Below are 21,448 nucleotides of genomic sequence, written 5' to 3'. Positions count from 1 at the left end.
ATTATCTTCAACAAGTATTCAGGGAACCAGTGCTGTTGATGGGATTTACAGCTCCTTCACAAATGTAGATACTCCCTCTGATTTTGTGTTCTGCTTTTCCCCAACCCCCACATAACAGCCATGTTGTGTAGTGCCATGCCCCCATGGCAGCCATTTTGTGACTGGTGCTGACAGCACTTTCTCCAAATTCAAAATGGGCCTGCTAACCCTAGATCCCAGGGGCAAGAAACAGGGTCTAAAGTGCCTCTGTCACCGTTAGGAAATCATATACATACATTAGTCAGGCTATAAAGGCCAATCACAGATCTGTAGAGTTGGAAGGGAGCACAGGCATCATCTAGTCCAACACCATGCAATTCTGGAATCTTTCACTCAATGTGAAATATAAGGAGCAAAAGCAAAGATGTCTAAAGGCTAAAGGACACTAATCAATTTTCTTGTTTTTTGGAACAGGTGAATTGGGGCCATGCGGTGTGGAAATTGAGCCCATGCTACAAATTTGTTCTGGACCCAGATAAATAATACTTGGGAATTCAACCCATTAGTGGGTGGATGACTTGCTACTTTTGATTTCCTGCATAACAAATTTTAGCTTGTCACACACCGAGTCTGTTGTCAAAAACTGTTACATGGCAGAACAGACAAGATACTGGCAGCATTTAAGTTTTAGCCTCATAAATAATCTCTCCAAAAGGTTAGGATTAGGATGTTGAGTTCAGCATTTTGTTTTCATCAGTATGCAAAATAAGAATCCGGTTTGATAGTGAAGAAATGTTTGTCTGCCCTGAACCACAGGAGAGTTTGTGTGCTGTTTTAATCATGAGGTTCCCCAAGACAAGATATGTGGCAATTATTATGCCACTGAATTTGTTTTTCCACTTGTTCTTCTCTTTTTATTTCCTCCCTTTTTATTTCACCCTCTTTCTGCCTTTCTTCATGTCTCCCATAGCAGATGTCCAGGCCTCCTATGTGACGCCCACACGACACTTTGAGAACAACGACTTCAGGGCAATCTTGCAGTAAAAACAGCCAAACAAAAAAAACCCACCATTTTTTAATTTAAAAAACAGAGCCTACCCCTCATGTTCTCTCTTCTTTATATGCAAATTATACTGGAGAAAATACCAGTATCTCCTCTGAGTTCTAGGAGGCAGGGCTTGTACTAGCATGAAGAAAAAAGAAAACTTCTGTTGTAAACATGCCTCTATTCAAGAATCCTCGGGCAAATTAAGCTTTTGTTTTCTCTAGTACAGTGGTGGCTGACCTGTGACCCTCCAGATGTGGTTGGACAGCAGTTCCCAGCATCCCCAACCACTGGCCATGTTCAATCGCATGTGTAGGGCCACAGATTGCCCCCCTCAGGGACAGATCCCTTAATGAGGCAATCAATCCTTAGAAATGGCAGGGTCTGTGAGATATTTTCCTCCCTCCCTCCCTTTCTTCCTTCCTTTTTTTCTTTCTGTCTGTCTGTCTTGTCTTTGATTTGTTAACTGTCCTTAATCTGTTAGGATTTGGGGCATTATACAACAATATAGTAAAACAACAAATTCAAAAAACCTATTAAAAACCCTAATCAATACTTCAACGATAACCTGACATCAACTTTATGTGACCAAACCAGAACCTTTCTGAATATGCACAGGCTCATGTCTATATCCTTGCTTTACTCTTTCCTTTGTGCCACTAGCTCTAAATTTAACATAACTATTTTACATAAATTAAACAATTAGTTGTTGCAGCCCGAGGTTGCAAGACAAAACATCTGCAGGAGTTCGGCTTAACAACACTTCCTCCTTCATATCTCTCTCTGAATCCCATTTCTTCAGTAAAATTGAGCTGCAGAATTATCGACTTCCTGCAACCTACAAATGTTTTCCTTCTTAAAAGACCACCCACAAAAAAACTTGTTTGTCTTAGTATTTGTTCTGTCACAATCCAGTGGAAGTGACAATGTTACATGTGAACTGGCTGGGTTCACATGTAAGGTTCAACAACTGTTTAGTGTTGCATGCTTGAATTGCAGGCTCATCTGCTTCTCCTATGCCCTCTCCTCCTCTAGTGCAACCACAAACAAGAAACTGGAAACTTCTTGTTTCTTGTTATATCCAAACCTGAAATCTGTTTTGCTTCTTACATGCCCCCACCCCTGGTTCTGCTTAATATCTGTTCTGTGTCTACCACTATTCCAATCTGCCACTGTTCAGCCTCTGTATTGGCTGCATTCAAATGTAATGCTAAACCATAGTTCAATACGATATACGCAAACAGCACTCATGTGGCTTCTTCCATGTCCTCTACTCTTCTCGAGTGGCTGACTGGAGGATATTTGGAACTTCTGAGTTCCTTGTTATGTCATTAGTGAGACAAGTGTAGTTGATTATCTTGCTAGTTACACCAAACCATAGGTAACACTATCCACAATTCCCAGCTCAAACATAACAAGAAGAAGAAGAAGAAGAAGAAGAAGAAGAAGAAGAAGAAGAAGAGGAGGAGGAGTTTGGATTTGATATCCCGCTTTATCACTAACCGAAGGAGTCTCAAAGCGGCTAACATTCTCCTTTCCCTTCCTCCCCCACAACAAACACTCTGTGAGATGAGTGGGGCTGAGAGACTTCAGAGAAGTGTGACTGGCCCAAGGTCACCCAGCAGCTGCATGTGGAGGAGCGGGGAATCGAACCCGGTTCACCAGATTACGAGTCCACCACTCTAACCACTACACCACACTGGCTCTCCAACCACAGCTGGTTGAAAACAGAGGTAAAAGATCCTTGTGCCTGTACTGGAGGAGATGGGAGTCTGAGGAGCACAAGAATGTTATCTTCACATAACAAGAAACTGTAGTTTAGCATTATGTGTGAACTGAGCTATTCTGTACAAGCCATCTACTAATTCGGTCTAAATAAATGTTAAATAGTGGCAGTTTAACCTTCATAGTCACAACGTTGTAGAATCTCCACAAATGTGCCAGTCAGCAAATGTTGCTGAAACCACACTCTGAAACTGAACTGTGTTTCAGCATATTTGTAAAATTCTGACCCCACAACAGTAAATCTATGCCAAATATATTAATATTTGTAATCACAAAGTTTTTGAGATAGCCCTTAGTGTCATGATCCCATGCTCTATGCTTATACAGTGGAACTCAGATAAGATTTATAACAGTTTATAGTTCAAAGGTAGAGACGTTTTAGCTGAAGGAAACCAATTAGCATTACATCTTGAATCCTACAAAAATGGAATTCTTTCGCAATGCAAGGAAGATTACGATAATACATCTCCCAGCTACGCCTAACATTAAAATTATTTAATTAGCAATAACAAATATATCATTCTGCTTGGAAAACAATTTATTACCCAAAGCACCAATTACACAGTTTAAATGTATCATGCAGAATTGTGCTGGAGGGTTGGGGGGTGGGGGAATCAGGTTCATATAATTAACTCGACTAATGCCACAATTGGCATAGAGAAATTTGCAGATGTTACCAAAATTTACTGCACTTTTAAATGTGGGAGCTGCATGCTGCAATTCTGATTACACAATAAGAACATGGGCCTTTAAAGATAGCGGGTATCCTGATGAAACTAAAAAGCAGTATGTTTAAAGATCAATGGGGAAGAATCTTTTGCATGCTAATGCCACAATATTTACAAACACTCCTTCCAAATACATTTTGGCACTAATACAAAAGAGCTTGTGTTTGCCCAGTGGAATGTTTGACTTTTCCTTCCACCTTTGAACAACTGGCCCCTGTGCCAAAATTTCAAATAGCTTCTGAAACAGCCATTGCTTGCAAAAGCAGTTTTCCATGAAGTATGTGACTCAGTGGGAATTAAAAAAAGAAGAAGAAGAAAACTAATTAGGCTCCTGGAAGTTTCACAAGTTTATGGATCCCAACTAATATGTCCCAAATATTCCAGTTGCCTATGCTGCCACTTTTTTAAAAATGAAGTCATTGTTCTCCCAGTGCTACTCTCTACCATGACCAATGTATCTGAAAACAGGATATGGACAGATCTGACACAGGATGCAGTTTCTATGGCAATATACACTTCTGGCTGCCAGAAAATTGTGTGTGGAACCTTTGGCCCTCCAGATGATGCTGAACTACAGGTCCCATCATCCCTGGCCACTGTCCTTGCTTGCCAGGACTGGTTTATTCTGTGACATGTGGAGGGCCAAAGGTTCTACACACCTGGAGCAGGGGTGGGGTAGAAATTTGGTTTTCTTTGTATTTTAATACAAAGCTACGTAATTTTCACTTTCCCAAACGATAAGCAAAAGGAAATGCTGCTATTGTTCGGAATGTGCACTTTTCCAAACGTTGAGCAGTTACTGTTCTTCCACCAAGTTTCATGTACAGAAATGTGTGCGCTAGGGTAAAGTGTGGATAAAAATGCACATATTAGCGAAAATAACATTACGATTGGGGGGGGGACACTTTGGAAAAATGTGTATATCTGGGAAAATTGCACGCAAAAAATGTGTCTATATTAGGATAGTTTTTCACTAAAGACTTAAAAGGGGGAAGCAAACTGAAGAGAATTGAACTTAAGATTGGAACAATGGAAATGAAATTGAGAGATTTGTCCATCCCTACCCCTGAAAACAATGAATTTGGTTGTGTGTGAAGTAGTCTATGCAGGGAGCACACAGAAATGCAAGTCCTATAAGGAGTGTGCCCCTGGCCCTATACAGGTTGACTGGACCCTTGGATCAGCTGGGGAGGTCCTGAACGCTGTTCTGCTGATGGATGTTGCCCATTGTGTGGTGAAATGGGGTCATGACGTGGTACCCAGATTGTGGAACCACCCCCCCCCCCAAGGCATGGATAGATGGTCCCTACATTACTGGGCTTCGAGTGCCAGGTAAAAACTCACCTGTTAACTCAGACATTTGGATACATCTGATTGTTCAAGGTCTTTGTGCAAGTACCAATTAATGCAAACTTATAAATGCGTGACAGTTTTCCTTCAAAAATTTTGCCAGCTGTTGTATCGCTCTTAGTTTATTTCTACTGTGTCGCTGTTTGGTCACGGTAATGATCTCATTTTAAAATATCATTTAAGGAATGATATTTAAGGAATGGGTGAATCTTAAATAACATCAAATATGCTTCAATGCTTGTAGCATCTCTTTTCCATTTACTCACCCACAAACCCACCTTACAAGCTAGCATATGAACAACGCAAAGGTGCTGTGTGTGTGTGTTGGCTCTGCAGTCAGAAAATTCAGGAAAGCAGCAGGTCACTTTGTATGAACCACCATTCGGAGCATGCCGCACAAATGTCACCATCAGGATATGGGAAGCTTGCAGAAGCATAGCCAAGCTTTGCTTCCGATGCAATTAATCATAGCTGCAACCTTTGGGTAACAATACAAACTGCAAGGCAGGAAATGAAGGTTTCCTCTTGTCTCTTGCAAAAAGAAAAAAGGATGACCTTATGAAGAAAAGTGCATGTAAAAGCAAGAGAGGCGTCAGGCAGGCAAGCTGCCAGAATGGGGAAGATACACTTTGCAGCGAGAAACAACAGAATCACTCCAACCTCTCATGGTGTAAGCTTCTGCTAATGCAAGGGTAGCTAAGGCAGTGCTCTACAGATGTTGCCACAACTCCCGCCATCCTTGAACATTGGCCATGCTGGTTGGGTACCCTGTACCTTTAATAGTTGCATAGCTGTGGGGCTCCTGTACCTTTAACAATGCTCAGTATTATGATCCAATTGCCAAATGAGAAAATGGGGTGTATCTGCTGAAACTCCCTGTTTTCTTTTCAGTCTGGTCCATTCTGTTTGGACTCCCCAGGGTGTGATGATTCCCTACATTTACACATTGAAGCCTAATCTCAAATCCCAGGTCAATGTTTAAGCGGTCCTGTCTTTTAAAGCACCTTTTGGCAGCACTCCAAGCACTGACCTGAAAAGGACGCTGATAGGGAAGAAAACAGTGCTGATTCTGGGCAGAGAGAAGTGAATAGATGGGGAGGAGACTGGGACATAGCCATGGCAGAAGCTCCTCCGCCTTGAGAGCGTCTGAGGCTTTCAGAAGGCAGAGAGAGGTTAGGGCCGGGGAGGAAATTCATTGCCTCTTGCTTTTTAATGAGAAGCTATCTAATGTACACTTCTTGAACCAAAGTGAACCCGAAATTCACCTTTACTGAGTGAAGGACTTGGGGCCATGGACTGTGGGGGCGGAATTTGCTTCACTTAGCATTCAAAGCTGAATCTATCAAATTCACCTTTCTGAAACAATGTGAGAACCAAACAGCAGCTTGAAATTCACACTTTTCTGATTTTTTTAATGCAGCTCTCCAGTCAAATAATGTGCACAAAAATGCATTTATGAGGAGAAAGTGTGCCTGAAAATGCATATATTAGTTTAAAATCAAAAAATGCATTATGTTTGTGGTAATTGCAAGCAAAAGTGTGCATTTTAGTCAAAATGCCATAAAAATGTGTATATTAGGAGAAATTCAACTTGAACTGTTGATGAATTATCATGAGTGGGGGATTTTTTTGTGAGGGGGGGGAGAATGCAAATTGTTCAGGATATGTGGAGAACTGAATTGGAGATAGGGGAGAAAATGAGAGAACCAAAATTGAGAGATTTGCCCATCCTACACTTGACGAAGTCTTGTCCTCTGGAATCTTTGCAAATATATAAATTTAAAAGATTAATTGTCTTAGATATTCACATAAATGCTTGTTTAGGATACCATAGGACTGCTACAACAACATATTTATTGGAACAGGGTGTGAAATTCAGTAGCTAAGCAAATTATATTACATTAGCTCTGGCCTGGCTGAGATTCTTCCTGTCTGGTCAGGCAGATAAGTATTTTGGCTTCCAATATGAAGTTGAACATTAAACTGTAATTAAATTGGCATAAATGGATGTATTTAACATCTCTCTCCTTCCCCACAATTTCTACTTCGGCTGTATGTGTTCTGTCATGGAAAGCCCAACTCCTTCTTACACCAGTATGAACAAACACACACTTAAAAACACTATCCTAGAATCTCTTGCTGGGCATTTCTACAGTAAGGAACACAATTAAATGTTCAGTTTGAGCACAGATTTGGAAGACATATTAGTCTAAGGAGGAGGAAATAGCTCATGGGACATACGAAATGTGTGAATCATAAATGTTGGTTCCTTTATAAATCATCAACAACATGCACATTTTAAAAAATAATACATCGTGTAAGGGGACGCGGGTGGCGCTGTGGGTTAAAGCCTCAGCGCCTAGGGCTTGCCGATCGAAAGGTCGGCAGTTCGAATCCCCGCGGCGGGGTGCGCTCCCGCTGTTCGGTCCCAGCTCCTGCCAACCTAGCAGTTCGAAAGCACCCCTGGGGGCAAGTAGATAAATAGGGACCGCTTACTAGCGGGAAGGTAAAACGGCGTTCCATGTGCGGCTCTGGCTCGCCAGAGCAGCGATGTCACGCTGGCCACGTGACCCGGAAGTGTCTGCGGACAGCGCTGGCCCCCGGCCTCTTAAGTGAGATGGGCGCACAACCCTAGAGTCTGTCAAGACTGGCCCGTACGGGCAGGGGTACCTTTACCTTTTACATCGTGTAAGCTACTGCTTTTATCTCTGTTACAATCTTCTTATTATTTTATGGCTATTATTTATTCAATTTATTACCAGCCCTTCAGAATCTGCTCCCACAGTGGGTTACAGCAATATAAAATTGCGTATTAAGAACAGTTGAAAGCAAATTACAGTCAAAGGATAAAGGTAGGTCCTGAAGACATATATCGCAGCAGATACAGCCCAGGGGAAAGATGTGTGTCTTCAGCATTCAACAGAAATGAAATAATAAAGGTGCCATTTAACACGCACACCAGGTCTCACAGCTGTTCTCCAGAGCTGCCTTTCCAAATGACTTTATATTTCAGCTTGGCTTTTTAAAGCAGTTTGGTTTTCTGCCACTCGCAGAGATTGCGTCAATCTAATTATGCAGTTCACCAGTTTATTGATTAACTGGCCAAACTGAAATTCAGCATGGCAGAATGGCAACGCAAACTGCCTAGAGCAGTGTTTCCCAACCTTGGGCCTCCAGCTGTTTTCGAACTACAATTCCCATCATCCCTGGCCACTGGTCTTGCTAGCTGAGGATTATGGGAGTTGTAGTCCAAAAACAGCTGGAGGCCCAAGGTTGGGAAATGCTGGCCTAGAGTCACTCCTTCCTTCCCTTTCTGCCATTCCTAGATACATTCTTTGGATATTTAAACTGAAATTGACGTATCTGTAGGTTCCTTTCAGACTTTTTTCATTTTTGGTAGAAAGTGATGAATGACTGCAATCAGTAGCACCCTTACTACTCATAATAATTTGCAGTGCAATTTTGCAGATCCTAAGCGTGTGCATTATTTAGTTATTTAATTCATTTAACAATATTTTGCATATCGCACAACTGTAAAGAAATCCTCCAAGCGGTTTGCAAAGGTGTCAACACGCAGAAAGGGGGTGTGGGGAGGAGAAAGGTGAAACCTGACCCTTTCCACCGCGTTACCTTGCTGTGTTTAAGATGCTGCATGTTTAGAGTTTGGGGATTTGCCGTTGCTTTTAATTAAAAAATCCGTGCAGATTTATAGGCATGTTATACCCCAGAGGACCACCTTCTCTCCATCAACAGGCTGCCTCCAAAAGATGTCTCTCTGCTGAAGGAAGGAATGTAGAAGGCTGCCTTACAATAAGTCAGACCATTGGTCCATCTAGCTCAGTATTGTTTATACAGTGGTACCTCGGGTTGCATACGCTTCAGGTTACATACGCTTCAGGTTACAGACTCCGCTAACCCAGAAATAGTGCTTCAGGTTAAGAACTTTGCTTCAGGATGAGAACAGAAATTGTGCTCCGGCGGCGTGGCGGCAGCAGGAGGACCCATTAGCTAAAGTGGTGCTTCAGGTTAAGAACCGTTTCAGGTTAAGAAGGGACCTCCGGAACGAATTAAGTACTCAACCCGAGGTACCACTGTACTGACCAAAAGAAACTCTCCAGAGTTTCAGGCAGGGGACATTCCTAGCCTTCCTGTGAGACAGTGGCGTAGCGTGGATTGTCAGCACCCGGGGCAAGGCAAGTAATTTTCGCCCCCCCCCCCCCGCTGTACTGTCCCTCCCCCAGATAGTCCCTCGCTCTCTCTCCGTACCGCACCGCACGCCTGGCACCCTCCCCTCCACAGTGGGCAGCGACCCGGCGGCTCGGATCAGATTCGCACAACCAGCACTGCAGTGAGAGAGAGAGAGTGAGCCAGGTAGGGGCAGAGAGCTGCGAGTGCGAGTGCGCCTGCCCCAGAAGTTGCACCCGGTGCGGCCGGGCCCCCCTGCACCCCCCCATGCTACGCCACTGCTGTGAGATGCCCAGGATTGAACCTGGAACCTTCTGAGGGTGAGGCAGATGCTCTACCACTGAGCTACTGCCCTTCCCTCAAATATTCAGGGGGGCCCCTTCCCTCATCTCCTGACTGAAGCCTTTGCTGGATCAAAGAGCCTTCTGTCAGCAAGGGATGCTGACATGAGATGCAATCAAATAAGAACACCGCCTTTCGCTTGCTAACTCCAGACCCACCCATCCTGCAGGAACAATCCTGATGACCTTCATCCCCTCAATGGATTCTTGCAGCAGTTGGAAGGACAACCCAGACCGCAACTGGACTCAGGCATGCCCCAGTGGTGGTAGGGAACAGAACTCAGCTGGATTCTGCTAATTAATCAGAGATGCATTTTCAGTTGACTCTCAAGCCAGTAATTGGATAATTGCACCAATTAATTGATTAATGCTTTCGGCTCTACTACTAAGCCGCTGGAGCAAACCCTAAATTTACATGGCAATTACAGAACATATGTAATGTTTGCAAAACATGCTGAGCGGGGAGAGGCTGGAACTGCAGAGTTACAACTCAGGTCACCTTTCTCCCAGTCAGTTGACCCCAATGACAGATTGGACTGCTAATTAAATCTAACACATAGCCTGCCTAGAGAGCTCGTTTCTGAATCGCTAGCTGAAACTTTTCAGTAGTTTTCTGTTTGAAATCTGACTTCAAGCCTTTTTGAAGCTATTAACTGAGCCACAGGTCTGGAAAACTGGCTATTTGCTCCATTCCACTGCTTGAGCTGACATCTGGAAGCCAATAAACCATAGGTTGTTGTTGTTTTTTTAAAAAAATACAAATTATTGTATACTCAGTGTCAGGGACTGGCAGGACACTGAGGAGTAAGCACTAGGAAAAGGGGAGTTGGGAGAAGGGATCTGTGAGAGCCTGGGAAAGCCAAGAGATGAGAGACAAAGCCAGGAGAAACTGTAGGATTGGAAAGTGAAAAACAAATGTAGGAGGAATTTGTTTTAATTTGCTGAACAGCTTCTATGGATGTAGTACTGTTATTGTTTGCAGTGTATTGCTTTTGTAACTGATATATTTAAATTGTCAGGTTGTGATGTGATTTTATCATTAGGCTTTTTATAAGGAAAGGTGTGTTATAAATGCCTTAAACAAGCAAAATAATGACCCAAGCAAAACAGCAGCAGCAAAGGCAACTTACCAATAGCCATCATATAATCCCACCGGTCTATCAGGCACATGCTGAAGATCAGATGATCTGAGGTTTGTCCTTGGCCAACGAGAGAAATGTTTCGCTCCAGGTTTTGGCAAACGGCAGCAGTCCAGCCTATTAGGAACCAAAGCACCACCAGGAATATGACAGCCAGCATCTTCATCACGCGCCCACCTGTCATGTATGGCATTCGCTGAACAGTCCGTGACAGGAACACTTTCAAAACCCTGCGCAATCAAATAGACACAACGTCACAATACAGTCGCCGGTTCAAATTCAAGGTGCTTGCAGTAATTTGCAAGGCGCTTGACAGCTTGGGTCCAGAACAGCTTAAGGATCACTTGATCCCTTATACCCCCTGCCCGATCACTGAGATCTTCATGTGCCGTACCATCAAGCTATGTTGGATTCCAGAGCTATGATGAACTCCATGCTCATTACCCTGGCAAGGTCAATAGTTCAGGACAATGGGAGCTGTGATCCATTAATCTCTGGAGGGCCACAGATTAGCCACACAGCTTCCTTCAAAACATTTTCTTATTATTATTTTTACAAATATTGTAATATTATAATATTTTTTTAATTTATACCCCACCCATCTGGCTGCAGTGCCCCAGCCACTCTGGGTGTCCTCCAACACATATAAAAACATAAGAAAACACCAAGCATTAATAGTAACAATCTGATCCAATATTTAAAAAGTCGCAATAACTTTAAAATAAACGATTTGTATCAAATAAAGCCATTTTCAATAATACATTAAAATCTAATAGTAATCAGTAAAAAATAGTTTTTAAAGTTTAAACACCAGCAAACAAATAAATTACAGTAAAGAATTACTAATCTATAACCAGTAAAAAAACAACACAGGAAATCACAATACATAAAATACCATAAAACATACAAAACCATGTAAAAGGATCAAATTGAGAAACAAGGACATACAGGTACAACTTATAAAATGATTTTTTAAAAATTGCCCTGAACTCCTCTCTTCCCAGCTGCTTCTGCTGGCAAGCAGCAATGTGCACCAAGGCAAGCACAATGAAATCAAGGCAGCCACAGAAATGTATTTCAAGCCACCATTCTAGTGAACTGGCTCTTTAAATTAAAGAGCCTTCCCTGCTTCTCAGTACTTAAGAGGGCTAGGGCTGGCTCTACCATTAGGCAGGGTGAGGTGAATGCTTCAGGCGGTAGATTCTGAGGGTCAGGGAAAGAACAGAACTCTGTGTGCCTGCTCTATACTCCCTAAGCTAGTCCGCTGCCCTCAAGTGTAGTGGAAGACACTGTCTATTTGCCAGTGACGAACAGTCAACTCCTGTTTTTTTGGACATGGGTTTGGGGGGGAGTGAACCATTTTGTCTGTTGCCTTGGGCAGCAAAATGTCTTGGATCTGCCCTGCCAATAGCACATAAATGTGTGTTTGGGGAAGAGTACAGCGCTGCATGATTGGTAAAACCCCCAGTTACCCCACCACAGCACTGAATTATTGCTGCTGCCTATCTGCTACATGCACCAGAGAAAACAAGTAAAAGTAAAGGTAAAGGTACCCCTGCCTGTACGGGCCAGTCTTGACAGACTCTAGGGTTGTGCGCCCATCTCACTTAAGAGGCCGGGGGCCAGCGCTGTCCGGAGACACTTCCGGGTCACGTGGCCAGCGTGATGAAGCTGCTCTGGCGAGCCAGCACCAGCGCAGCACACGGAAACGCCGTTTACCTTCCCGCTATAAAGCGGTACCTATTTATCTACTTGCACTTAGGGGTGCTTTCAAACTGCTAGGTGGGCAGGAGCTGGGACCGAAAGACGGGAGCTCACTCCGCCGCGGGGATTCGAACTGCCGACCATGCGATCGGCAAGCCCTAGGCACTAAGGTTTTACCCACAGCGCCACCCGCGTCCCAAGAGAAAACAAAAACACCATAAAAGCCAAGGGCATCTTTACAGAATTCTGTATCTATAAAGTGTGCAGTATGTAAGGATCAAATAAATATCAGTTACACCGATTATTTTTAGAACACCTGGGTGTCCTGTTTCTTACCCATGTCATCAACAAAAGAGCCTGGGAGAATTGAGATAAAAATCTAGCGAACCGCTGAGCCGGAAGAAAAGTCACACCTACCATTTACAACAATGTAAATTATTCACTCCCACAAACTTCCCCCCTCCCCTGCCGCAATACATTCTGCATTTTGGGTCTTTCTTCTGGCTTTTGGATGTTGTCATCATCGCTACCCCCTTATATAACCTTGACCTCACTGCTCACTTGTTTCTATGGTGGGCAGGAGGTGAGCCCCACCTCACCCTATCTGGGAAGCTAGGTAGGGCTGGGTCTGACTGGTACCTGGATGAGCAGACAGACAGTGAAGTCTGAGTGCTGCAAGCAAGGCTTGACACCTTTCCCTCCCTCCCAACCAGGTGGTGAGGCAGGAAAAAGAAACTGGCAGGAGAGTAAGGGTTTGAATGGCTCCTAACCCCAAAGGCTGTCATAACCATAACTTTAAGAACTGGTGCCAGAGCTTGTTTTCCCCCTCCTCTCTCCCCATCACTTTTTCTTTCTGTGCCACATATTTTAGATTCTCTCTTTTTTTCAGTCTTAACTTCAGCTCCCCACATTTCCACATCAGTTTGCAATTTTTTTTTATTAAAAAAAAGAGTCATAATGAAAATTCACCAGCATTTCAGTGCAAATTTCTCCAAATATACACTTTTTTGTGTGTGCAATCTTGCCCAGCAGGAACAATTTTGCAAAGCAAAATCTTCCCTAACACACTTTTTTCTATGTTATTTACACACAATGTGCACACTTTAAGATATGTGGTTTCCCCCCCACACATTACTTGGCTAGAGAACTTCTTTGCAAAATTCGGAGAAGTTCAAAGGATGGTTGTATTTTGGTTCGCATCTTGTTTCGGAAAGTGCGGATTGGGTACATTCACCTTTACATGGGAACTAAGTCATATTTCTCCCCCATCCCTAGAAAGGGCCGTGGCAGCTTGGCAGTGCATTCCCTTCTCCTCCCTGTTATTTGTCTCCCTTCCCAGTGGGGCTTGTTCGCGTGCTGCTTAGCTGTGCTTGGCAGTCTGAAGGAGGAGAGAGAGAGAAAGATGGCTCAGGAAAGAGGGGAACAGATTGGCCAGGGCAGTGTTTTCCCTTCTCCTCCTCCTCCTTTTCTGCTGTTACTTGGCTTCCTAACAGGCTGTCCTCACACACTGCTCTGACTTGGGGGCCTTGGCTTGCAGTCAGAGAGAAAATGATGAACTGCACCAGCCTGAACTTTGGGCGAGTCAAGGAAAGAGCAGAGGAGTTGAAAATTACACAGCCCAAATCAATCTGCTCCCTTGCCCAGCTAGGCCCAAAAATCTCCAGTGCCAACAGCAAGGTTTATCTTATTTTATTTATTTTATTTATATGTGTTTGTTGTTGTTGGCATCTGTCTGCCTTGAGAGAGTTCACTTCCGGGGAATGAAGTCAAACCGCTGTGTTAGCAGCACCAAAGCGACCTCTCTAGGCAGTGTCTATGGAGGTCCTTGGGTCCAAAGGAAAGCAATATGCTTGGCACCAGCAGGGCTGCAGGAGCTGCTGGAAGGAGGAGTACAAGGACTCCACTCTGGATTTGTGTAGGGTTTACTCCTTTGCCTTTTCTTTTCCCAGTGGAAGTTGAGGATCAGAGTTTTCCTTCTCTTGAAGGGCTACCTTTCCAGGTTGATGAGCATGCGCAGAAACCCCCTTCTTGATCACTGGACCCATCCTTGGTCTCGTTCACTCAATCCACTGGAGCCTGTACAGTGGTACCTCTGGTTGTGAACGGGATCCGTTCCAGAGGCCCATTCACAACATGGAAAGTCCGCAACCTGAAGCGCTGTATCTGCGCAGGTGCGAGGTGCGATTTGGCGCTTGTCCAAATGCGCAAAGCACGATTGGCGAAACCCGGATGTAACCCTATCCGGTACTTCCGGGTTGCCGCGGGACGCAACCTGAAAAAACGTAGCATGAAGCAAACCTAACATGAGGTATGACTGTATTTGCATGCAGGGGGAGTCCCAACTCAACGAGGGTTTGAGACCCATCGGCTACCTCCACCTGGTTGAACTGGCCAGTCAAAGCTGCTGCCCAGGGTGTGGCCACGGTTGCATGCTGACATCTCCTGGGAGCACAGGTGAGAGCTGAATGCAGGGTGGGGACCAAAGGTAGACAAACTAAACCAGAAGGAGCACGATGTGCCCCCTGCTAGAGGTACTGCCCCTCTCCACCCCACCTGTTTCTCCAAGAAGCTCAAGGTGTCGTATCTGGTCCCTACTCTGCCTTATTTAATTACCACAACAACTTTGTGAGGTAGGTTAGGCTGAGAGTCAGTGATTGGCTCAAGTATTTCTTAAACGGCTTAAACTTTAAAAAACAACAACTCAGCAGTATAGATACAAAAAACACAACATAAAATAGTACAATAAAACAGAAACAAAAGAACAGTGAAATAGTATTATAAAAACAGAAAACAGAATTACAAAGAAAGAAACTCAGCAATAATGAGGTTCCAGCTTATGGGTCAGGGCAAAAATATGTGTCTTTACAATATGGCTGATGCTACTGATGGATGATATTGGGACGCGGGTGGCGCTGTGGTCTAAACCACTGAGCCTAGGGCTTGCTGAATGGAAGGTCGGCGGTTCGAATCCCCGCAATGGGGTGAGCTCCCATTGCTCGGTCCCAGCTCCTGTCAACCTAGCAGTTCTAAAGCACGTCAAAGTGCAAATAGATAAATAGGTACTGCTCCAGCAGGAAAGTAAACAGTGTTTCCGTGTAGTCATGCTGGCCACATGACCCGGAAAAACTGTCTGCAGACCAATGCCGGCTCCCTTGGCCAGTAAAGCGAGATGAGCACCACAACCCCAGAGTCATTCGCGACTGGACTTAACTGTCAGGGGTCCTTTACCTTTACCTTACTGATGGATGATGCATTGCAGGTGGCAGGATAAGAACCTAAGAAGGTAGCTAAACTTGTGGCCCTACAATGCCCACCGGCTCCAGCCAGCATGACCAATGGTCAGAGATGACAGGGGTCATGTAGCTCAGCAACATCTGGAGGAAAGCTGGTTAGTCCCCACTGCTTTAGGTGTATGCCTCTTTTCTACTACCTGATTGTGAACCTGCCTGCCTGTCCGCCCAGGGTTTTTTAAGAGAGCCGGATAGACTTGCTAAGTGTCATTTGCTTTCCATAGTTCCAAGTGTGCTCCAAGACCAGCTGACGCTGATTTGCAACCCATCTATACAGCAGATGGGGCTGACGGGAGAGCCAGCACATTTTTATTCTTTGCCAGATTAGGTAACGTCCCTTGCTTTGTATAAATGTGCTGGACAGGAAGCCAAAGCTCTCACGCATATGTGCCCCGAGGGATCTAGAGAACAACTGTTTTCTTGGCTAGGAAAAACAAAGTCTCAGGAGCCAAAGTGACAATGAAATGATGCCAAAAAGAATGATTATTTGAAAGTTGAACAACTATGCATGTAAGCAAATGTGGGTATATGTGCATCAACTGCAAAACTACAAATTACAGTTATAAACTCTCCAAGCTATAGCAGCTATAAAAAAAACAAGGAAGTCCTCCAGACAATACAAATAATAACTGATGATATCTCAAGGATTAGATCTCCAGGATTCAGATGATATCTTCATCTGAATCAAATGGAAGAATTATTTGGAGGAGGGGGCAGCCATTAATCCCTGCCACCCATCAATTATTCAACATTTACTATCTGAATTGTTTGCAAAACAACATTCTAAGGCTTATTAGGTGGATATGGAGGTGCTGCTGTTGCTAAGGGCTCTTTGCATCTTCCCTGCTGCGGAGATTCACTCTCTTCCAACAGGAGCATCTTACAGCAATAAACGTAGGCCCAGGAACACAGCAAATGATGCACTGTGCCTTTAACAGCTGTGTGTCTGGCAAAAATTAAACAGGGTAAGCCTTTTCTAGTATGGAAACACTATCATCAGGAAAGCTTCAGCTGTGGACATTCTGTCTGTCAGACATCTTATTACTTGTGCGTGGCCCCTTATTTGCTTTCGGGCCCCATACTTTAGCACGGCAGCTTATAACATTAACAATGCTGATTTATTTTATTTTTATATTTGCTGAGGACAAATTTCTTAACAAACTAAAAGCTTCATTTGGAGGAACTTGAACTTAACTAGTTCATTCTGTAAAAGGACATACTGAAATTAGTTCCATTTTGGACAGGATAAACTAGAACTAAAACAAGTTGCTTTTAAAAAATGAGCTTGCCAGGCACTGCCTGTGGCCCCCAGAAAGTTGTCTAATGAGCAATGTGGCCCTTGGGATGTTGAGGGGCTGTGACAACTCCAGAGCTGAACTCAGCAGGGCCTTCAAAACAATCGCAGGCAAAGTCCACCTAAACAGGAGCTTGTGCAGATTACATCTTGTGGGATGCCTTCAAAGTGTACATCCAAATATTAATACACCCTACATTACAGATGGGTCACTGTCTTTGTCATAGTGTTCTTCTTAAACAATTATAAAATCCTTCATATTGTATTGGTGCTGGGGCAAGCTAATTATTTGCTTCTAAAAAGCACTGAGAGATCACTATCTCACCCATCAGCCATTTGCCTACTTTTTCCCTTATCAAAGTTTTCCAGAACAAGGAGTACAAAAGATTTCAAGGTCAATATTTATCAGGAAGCTTACACATGAAAATAGATCTGAGTCATGGTCTCTAGTAATCCTCTCCTGCACAATGCATTCAAAACTTCCTTTGTAACCACCGTGTCCAAACTGGAGTCAACTGTTTCAGCTGAATTTGCACCTCTTATAGCAAAACCTTGTGGAACCAAGCAACCTGCCAGTTCTGACTAGGCTTGAGAGAACAAAGCTATCAGATGTGGCACTGTTCAAAATTCAGACAGTGCTTGCTCCCTAGATAACTTATTTTGCTGTTTAAAAACCAACAGGAGATTCACAACGAATTTCTTCACATGCAGGAAATATATATTTATAGTGGCTCTCTTTTAAAAAAACAAAAACACAGATATGTTTAAAAAAATGTATCAGAGCCGAAAAATAAAATTCACCTTCTTAGCTGTGCATGTTTAGTCAGTAGTATAGTTGCGCATAGCGAAGGGTCCTAATAATCTCCAAGACGAATAAACGATTTAGAAAAAGGGATCGTGAACCTTTTTGAACAAAGTGGGCACATCTTGAATTTTGAGAAAACATTGTGGGCACCCGTCACAAAAGGCTGCTGGGGGGAGGGGTACCATGCATGCAACACAAAATAAATTTAAAAATATTTCCTATTTTTGTTCTTATTGGCTGTCAATTTATTCACTTTCTCTGCTTTGATATGGAAGGATTTTCTCTAGTAAATGAAAGCCATTGCTTCAAGAAATTCCCTCACCCCCAGCCACTTGTTCCTCTCTGATTTAGTAGGCACTTTGAGAAGTCGTGCTGGAAGAATACTAACAGTGCCATTTAATAAGACACTATACAATTCTTCTAGTGGGTTTTCCAAGTAAATTAACTAGATAACAGCCACTTATTACTAATGTCAAGGTCTTCTCCACAAAAAGACCAATGGGCTCTCATGAGCCTGGTGAAAAGTTGATTCTGAATATAACAACAACAAAGCTAACTTCTATGCATGTGCCGTTGCATGAAAAGTCTTGTGAGACATTTTGGAACACTGCAATCCTGCGGCATGTTTACACCGAAGCGTGCCCAAGTATGTTCAATTGAGACTTACTGCTGAGAAAGATTGGCAGCTAGAGGACTATTCCTACGGGATGGAGATGGAAATGACCCATCTCTTTCAAAAAGGCAAAAAACAAAGGTAAATTGATAGGAAAATAATGTGCACTGCCAACCTCTGAAAAGCTATGGCAGAAGGAAAGATTCTTTCTGCTCTGATTAAGCTCACTTTGGCAAGAGGCTCTGCAAGCAAAAAGGTACCCAGCTGTGGAGTGCTCCTGCCTGAGACCAGTCTTTACCTCTGCATATATTATGCATGCTATTGATTATTGTCACTTAAACAGATCAATTAACTTCAAGCTCTAGTGGAGATGAGTTCCTTTAATTATACTCTGTGCTTCAAATAGAACGGCATATCCGTTTTTCTAGTGGAAAAGAGAGATGTACAATCTCCCCAAATACTACCCTCGCTCACCCGTTTTTATTCCAAAGGGTATTCATTTCAATAAGGGTATATGTAAGTTTCTGAACTTAAGCAGGAATGATAAGATGCACAAATATAGGATTTTTGTAGGGGAGGGGCATCTGACTTGACAGCAGTACAAGCAGAAAGGATCTAGGGGTCTTGGTAGACCACAAGCTTTAATATAAGACAACAGTGTGATGCAGCAGCAAAAAAAAGCTAATGCTATTCTAGGCTGTCAACAGAAGTACAATGTCCTGATCAAGAGAAGTCATAGTTACACTTTACTCTTCCTTGGTTAGACCCCACCTGGAGTACTGTGTTCAGTTCAGGGACCACAGTTTAAGAAGGATGTTGACAAGAAGGAACGTGTGCAGAGGAGGACACCCAAGATGACAAAAGGTCTGGAAACCAAGCCTTATGAGGAATGGTTGAGGAAACTGGGTATGTTTAGCCTGGAGAGGAGGAGACTGAGAAGTAACATGACAGCCCTCTTCAAATATCTAAAGCATGGGTAGGCAAACTAAGGCCTGGGGGTTGGATCCAGCCCAATCGCCTTCTAAATCCAGCCCACAGACGGTCCAGGAATCAGCGTGTTTTTACATGAGTAGAATGTGACCTTTTATTTTAAAATGCATCTCTGGGTTATTTGTGGGGCCAGTGGTGGAGCTTCATGCTCCGGCACCAGGGGCGGAGAGCAGGCAGGGGCAGGACTGGCACATGTCCTGGGGGTGGGCCGTGCTGCCTGCAGGGGCAGGCCACCCAGTGCGGGGGGGGGCAGCCACGATGGCACCCTGGGGATCATGCTGCCGGGGGCAGTGCATTCCCCCTGCACTCCTCTTCCTCTGCCAATGTGCGGGGCCTGGTGTTTTTACTTGAGTAGAACATGTGCTTTTCTTTAAAATGCATCTCTGGCTTATTTGTGGGGCATAGGAATCGTTCATCCCCCCCCCCAAAGAAAAATATAGTCCGGCCCCCATAAGGTCTGAGGGACAGTGAACTGGCCCCCTTCTGAAAAAGTTTGCTGACCCCTGAAAAGGGCTGTCACATGGAACACAGAACAAACTTGTTTTCCGCTGCTTCCTAGGGCTAAGACCCAAACCACTGGATTCAAATTACAGGAAAGGAGATTCTGACAAAACATCAGGAAGAACTTTCTTTCCGTGAACTTCCTTATCTTCACTTATCTAGCTGTGCAATCCTACACATATCTACTAAAAAGTAACTCCCTAGCATTTACATCTAAGTTTGTGGGTTACAGGCCTGCAGCCTTAGGAGCCAAGCCCATCAAAGAGATAACAAAAATACAACTCGCCTGTGTGTCCTTATGATCTGTAAACAAGTAAAACAAGACTAGAAGTTATTGGCAGGGCACATGTTTTGCATCAATGAAGCCCCCAGGTTGTTCCTGAGAATCTCCAGGTAAAAAAAGTATCAGGGTTGAGGAAAATCTCTCCTGAGAGATTAGACAGCTGCTGCAGCTTCCAGTCAGAATCAACAATCGTGAGCTAAATGGACGAGTGCTCTGAATTCCAAAGTAGATGTGACTGGCCTTTGGCTGTTCATCTCGAGTTTCGCATCCATTCTGGATCAAGACCATGATGTGGGTGGAGACAAGCATTTAATCTTTGGACTACACCATGATCTTGATCTGGACACACAAACACACATGGAGGGCGGGCCTGCTATTTGCCCCAAGAGGATCATTGTCATTAGCACTAATAGCAAACAGTGGCTGTGGTGGATCCTGGGACAAATAGGTGGTACAGGGGGCCCTGATGCAGATCAGGATTGCACCAGGGGGAAAGGGTTATGTTTCCTCTCCCCACATGCTATGGGATCAAGTTGCTCCCTTGTACAACCGCAATTTAACAATAGCAGCAACAAAAGAGGACGCACACACGCGCGCACACAAATCATGCAATGTCTAATCAGGTCCTCAATGACTGGCCCCAATCCAGCATTAAGCCACTTCATATGTCTGCCCAAAGCAAAGCTCCGTTGTCATTTCCCAGGCTCCCACAAAAAGCCTCCAAGCCTTCAGCTGCTGCTTCTGTAGCATAACCAGTGACCTCAAGCTGTGCAGTGATACATCCCATTAACACTTCTGTAAACCGTTTAGTCTTGCTTTGAAGCCTGATGTAAGCCTGGCAGCTCTCTTTGCTTGGAATGCTACAAGTGATATAGCAGCAAAGATCATAGCGTGGCAAGTATAGGCATTACTACCAAAGTAAACATAATTTGTGTAGTTCTGTTTTCAAATGCACAAATGGAATGAGAGGGCAACAGTACAACTCCAAGCTGTGCACAAATAATCCACAGGGAAACGATGGGATATATATATTTTTTACACAGTGTGGTTTGGGCACAGGGTCAAGCTGCAGCTAAGGATGGATGAAGCTGCCAGTTTCAATGCCTCTTGGTTTATCATTTCTCCAGTCTTAAATTCAGTTCTCCCCATTCCCACATCAGTTTGCAATTAAAAGAAGTGTTCAGGAAAATCCGGACTGAAAGAACATACTGAAATACTATCAAAATAAGACAGGAACACTGTTTGTGAGTTGCTCCTCTGTCCAGAAGTGTGGGATATATCCTGTTTTGGATAGGATTCTTCTCCCTATGAAGAAGCAGGTGCCCAGCCTGGAGACACTGTTGGAGACAACGCTGCCATTGAAGGCACAAGCGCTCTTGGTGGCACAATGTACCTTCTGCTAGCTTCAGTCGGTAG

At 43.9% G+C, this 21,448-nt stretch overlaps 1 protein-coding gene across 1 annotated transcript in view; it reads right to left on the bottom strand.

Annotated features, from left to right (window-relative positions):
- Positions 1-21,448, bottom strand: part of GPR158 (G protein-coupled receptor 158) — a 118,065-nt gene that overhangs the window by 10,807 nt on the left and 85,810 nt on the right. The window contains exon 7 of the mRNA XM_083406123.1: positions 10,544-10,782. Within this exon, the coding sequence (XP_083262249.1) occupies positions 10,544-10,782 (239 nt within the window). The remainder of the gene's footprint in view (positions 1-10,543; positions 10,783-21,448) is intronic.

This window comes from Podarcis tiliguerta (assembly GCF_965153285.1).
Source record: "Podarcis tiliguerta genome assembly, chromosome: 12".
In the NCBI taxonomy this organism is placed as follows: domain Eukaryota; kingdom Metazoa; phylum Chordata; class Lepidosauria; order Squamata; family Lacertidae; genus Podarcis; species Podarcis tiliguerta.
Note: the sequence above shows the minus strand (reverse complement) of the source record. Positions and strands in the feature narration are given on the sequence as shown.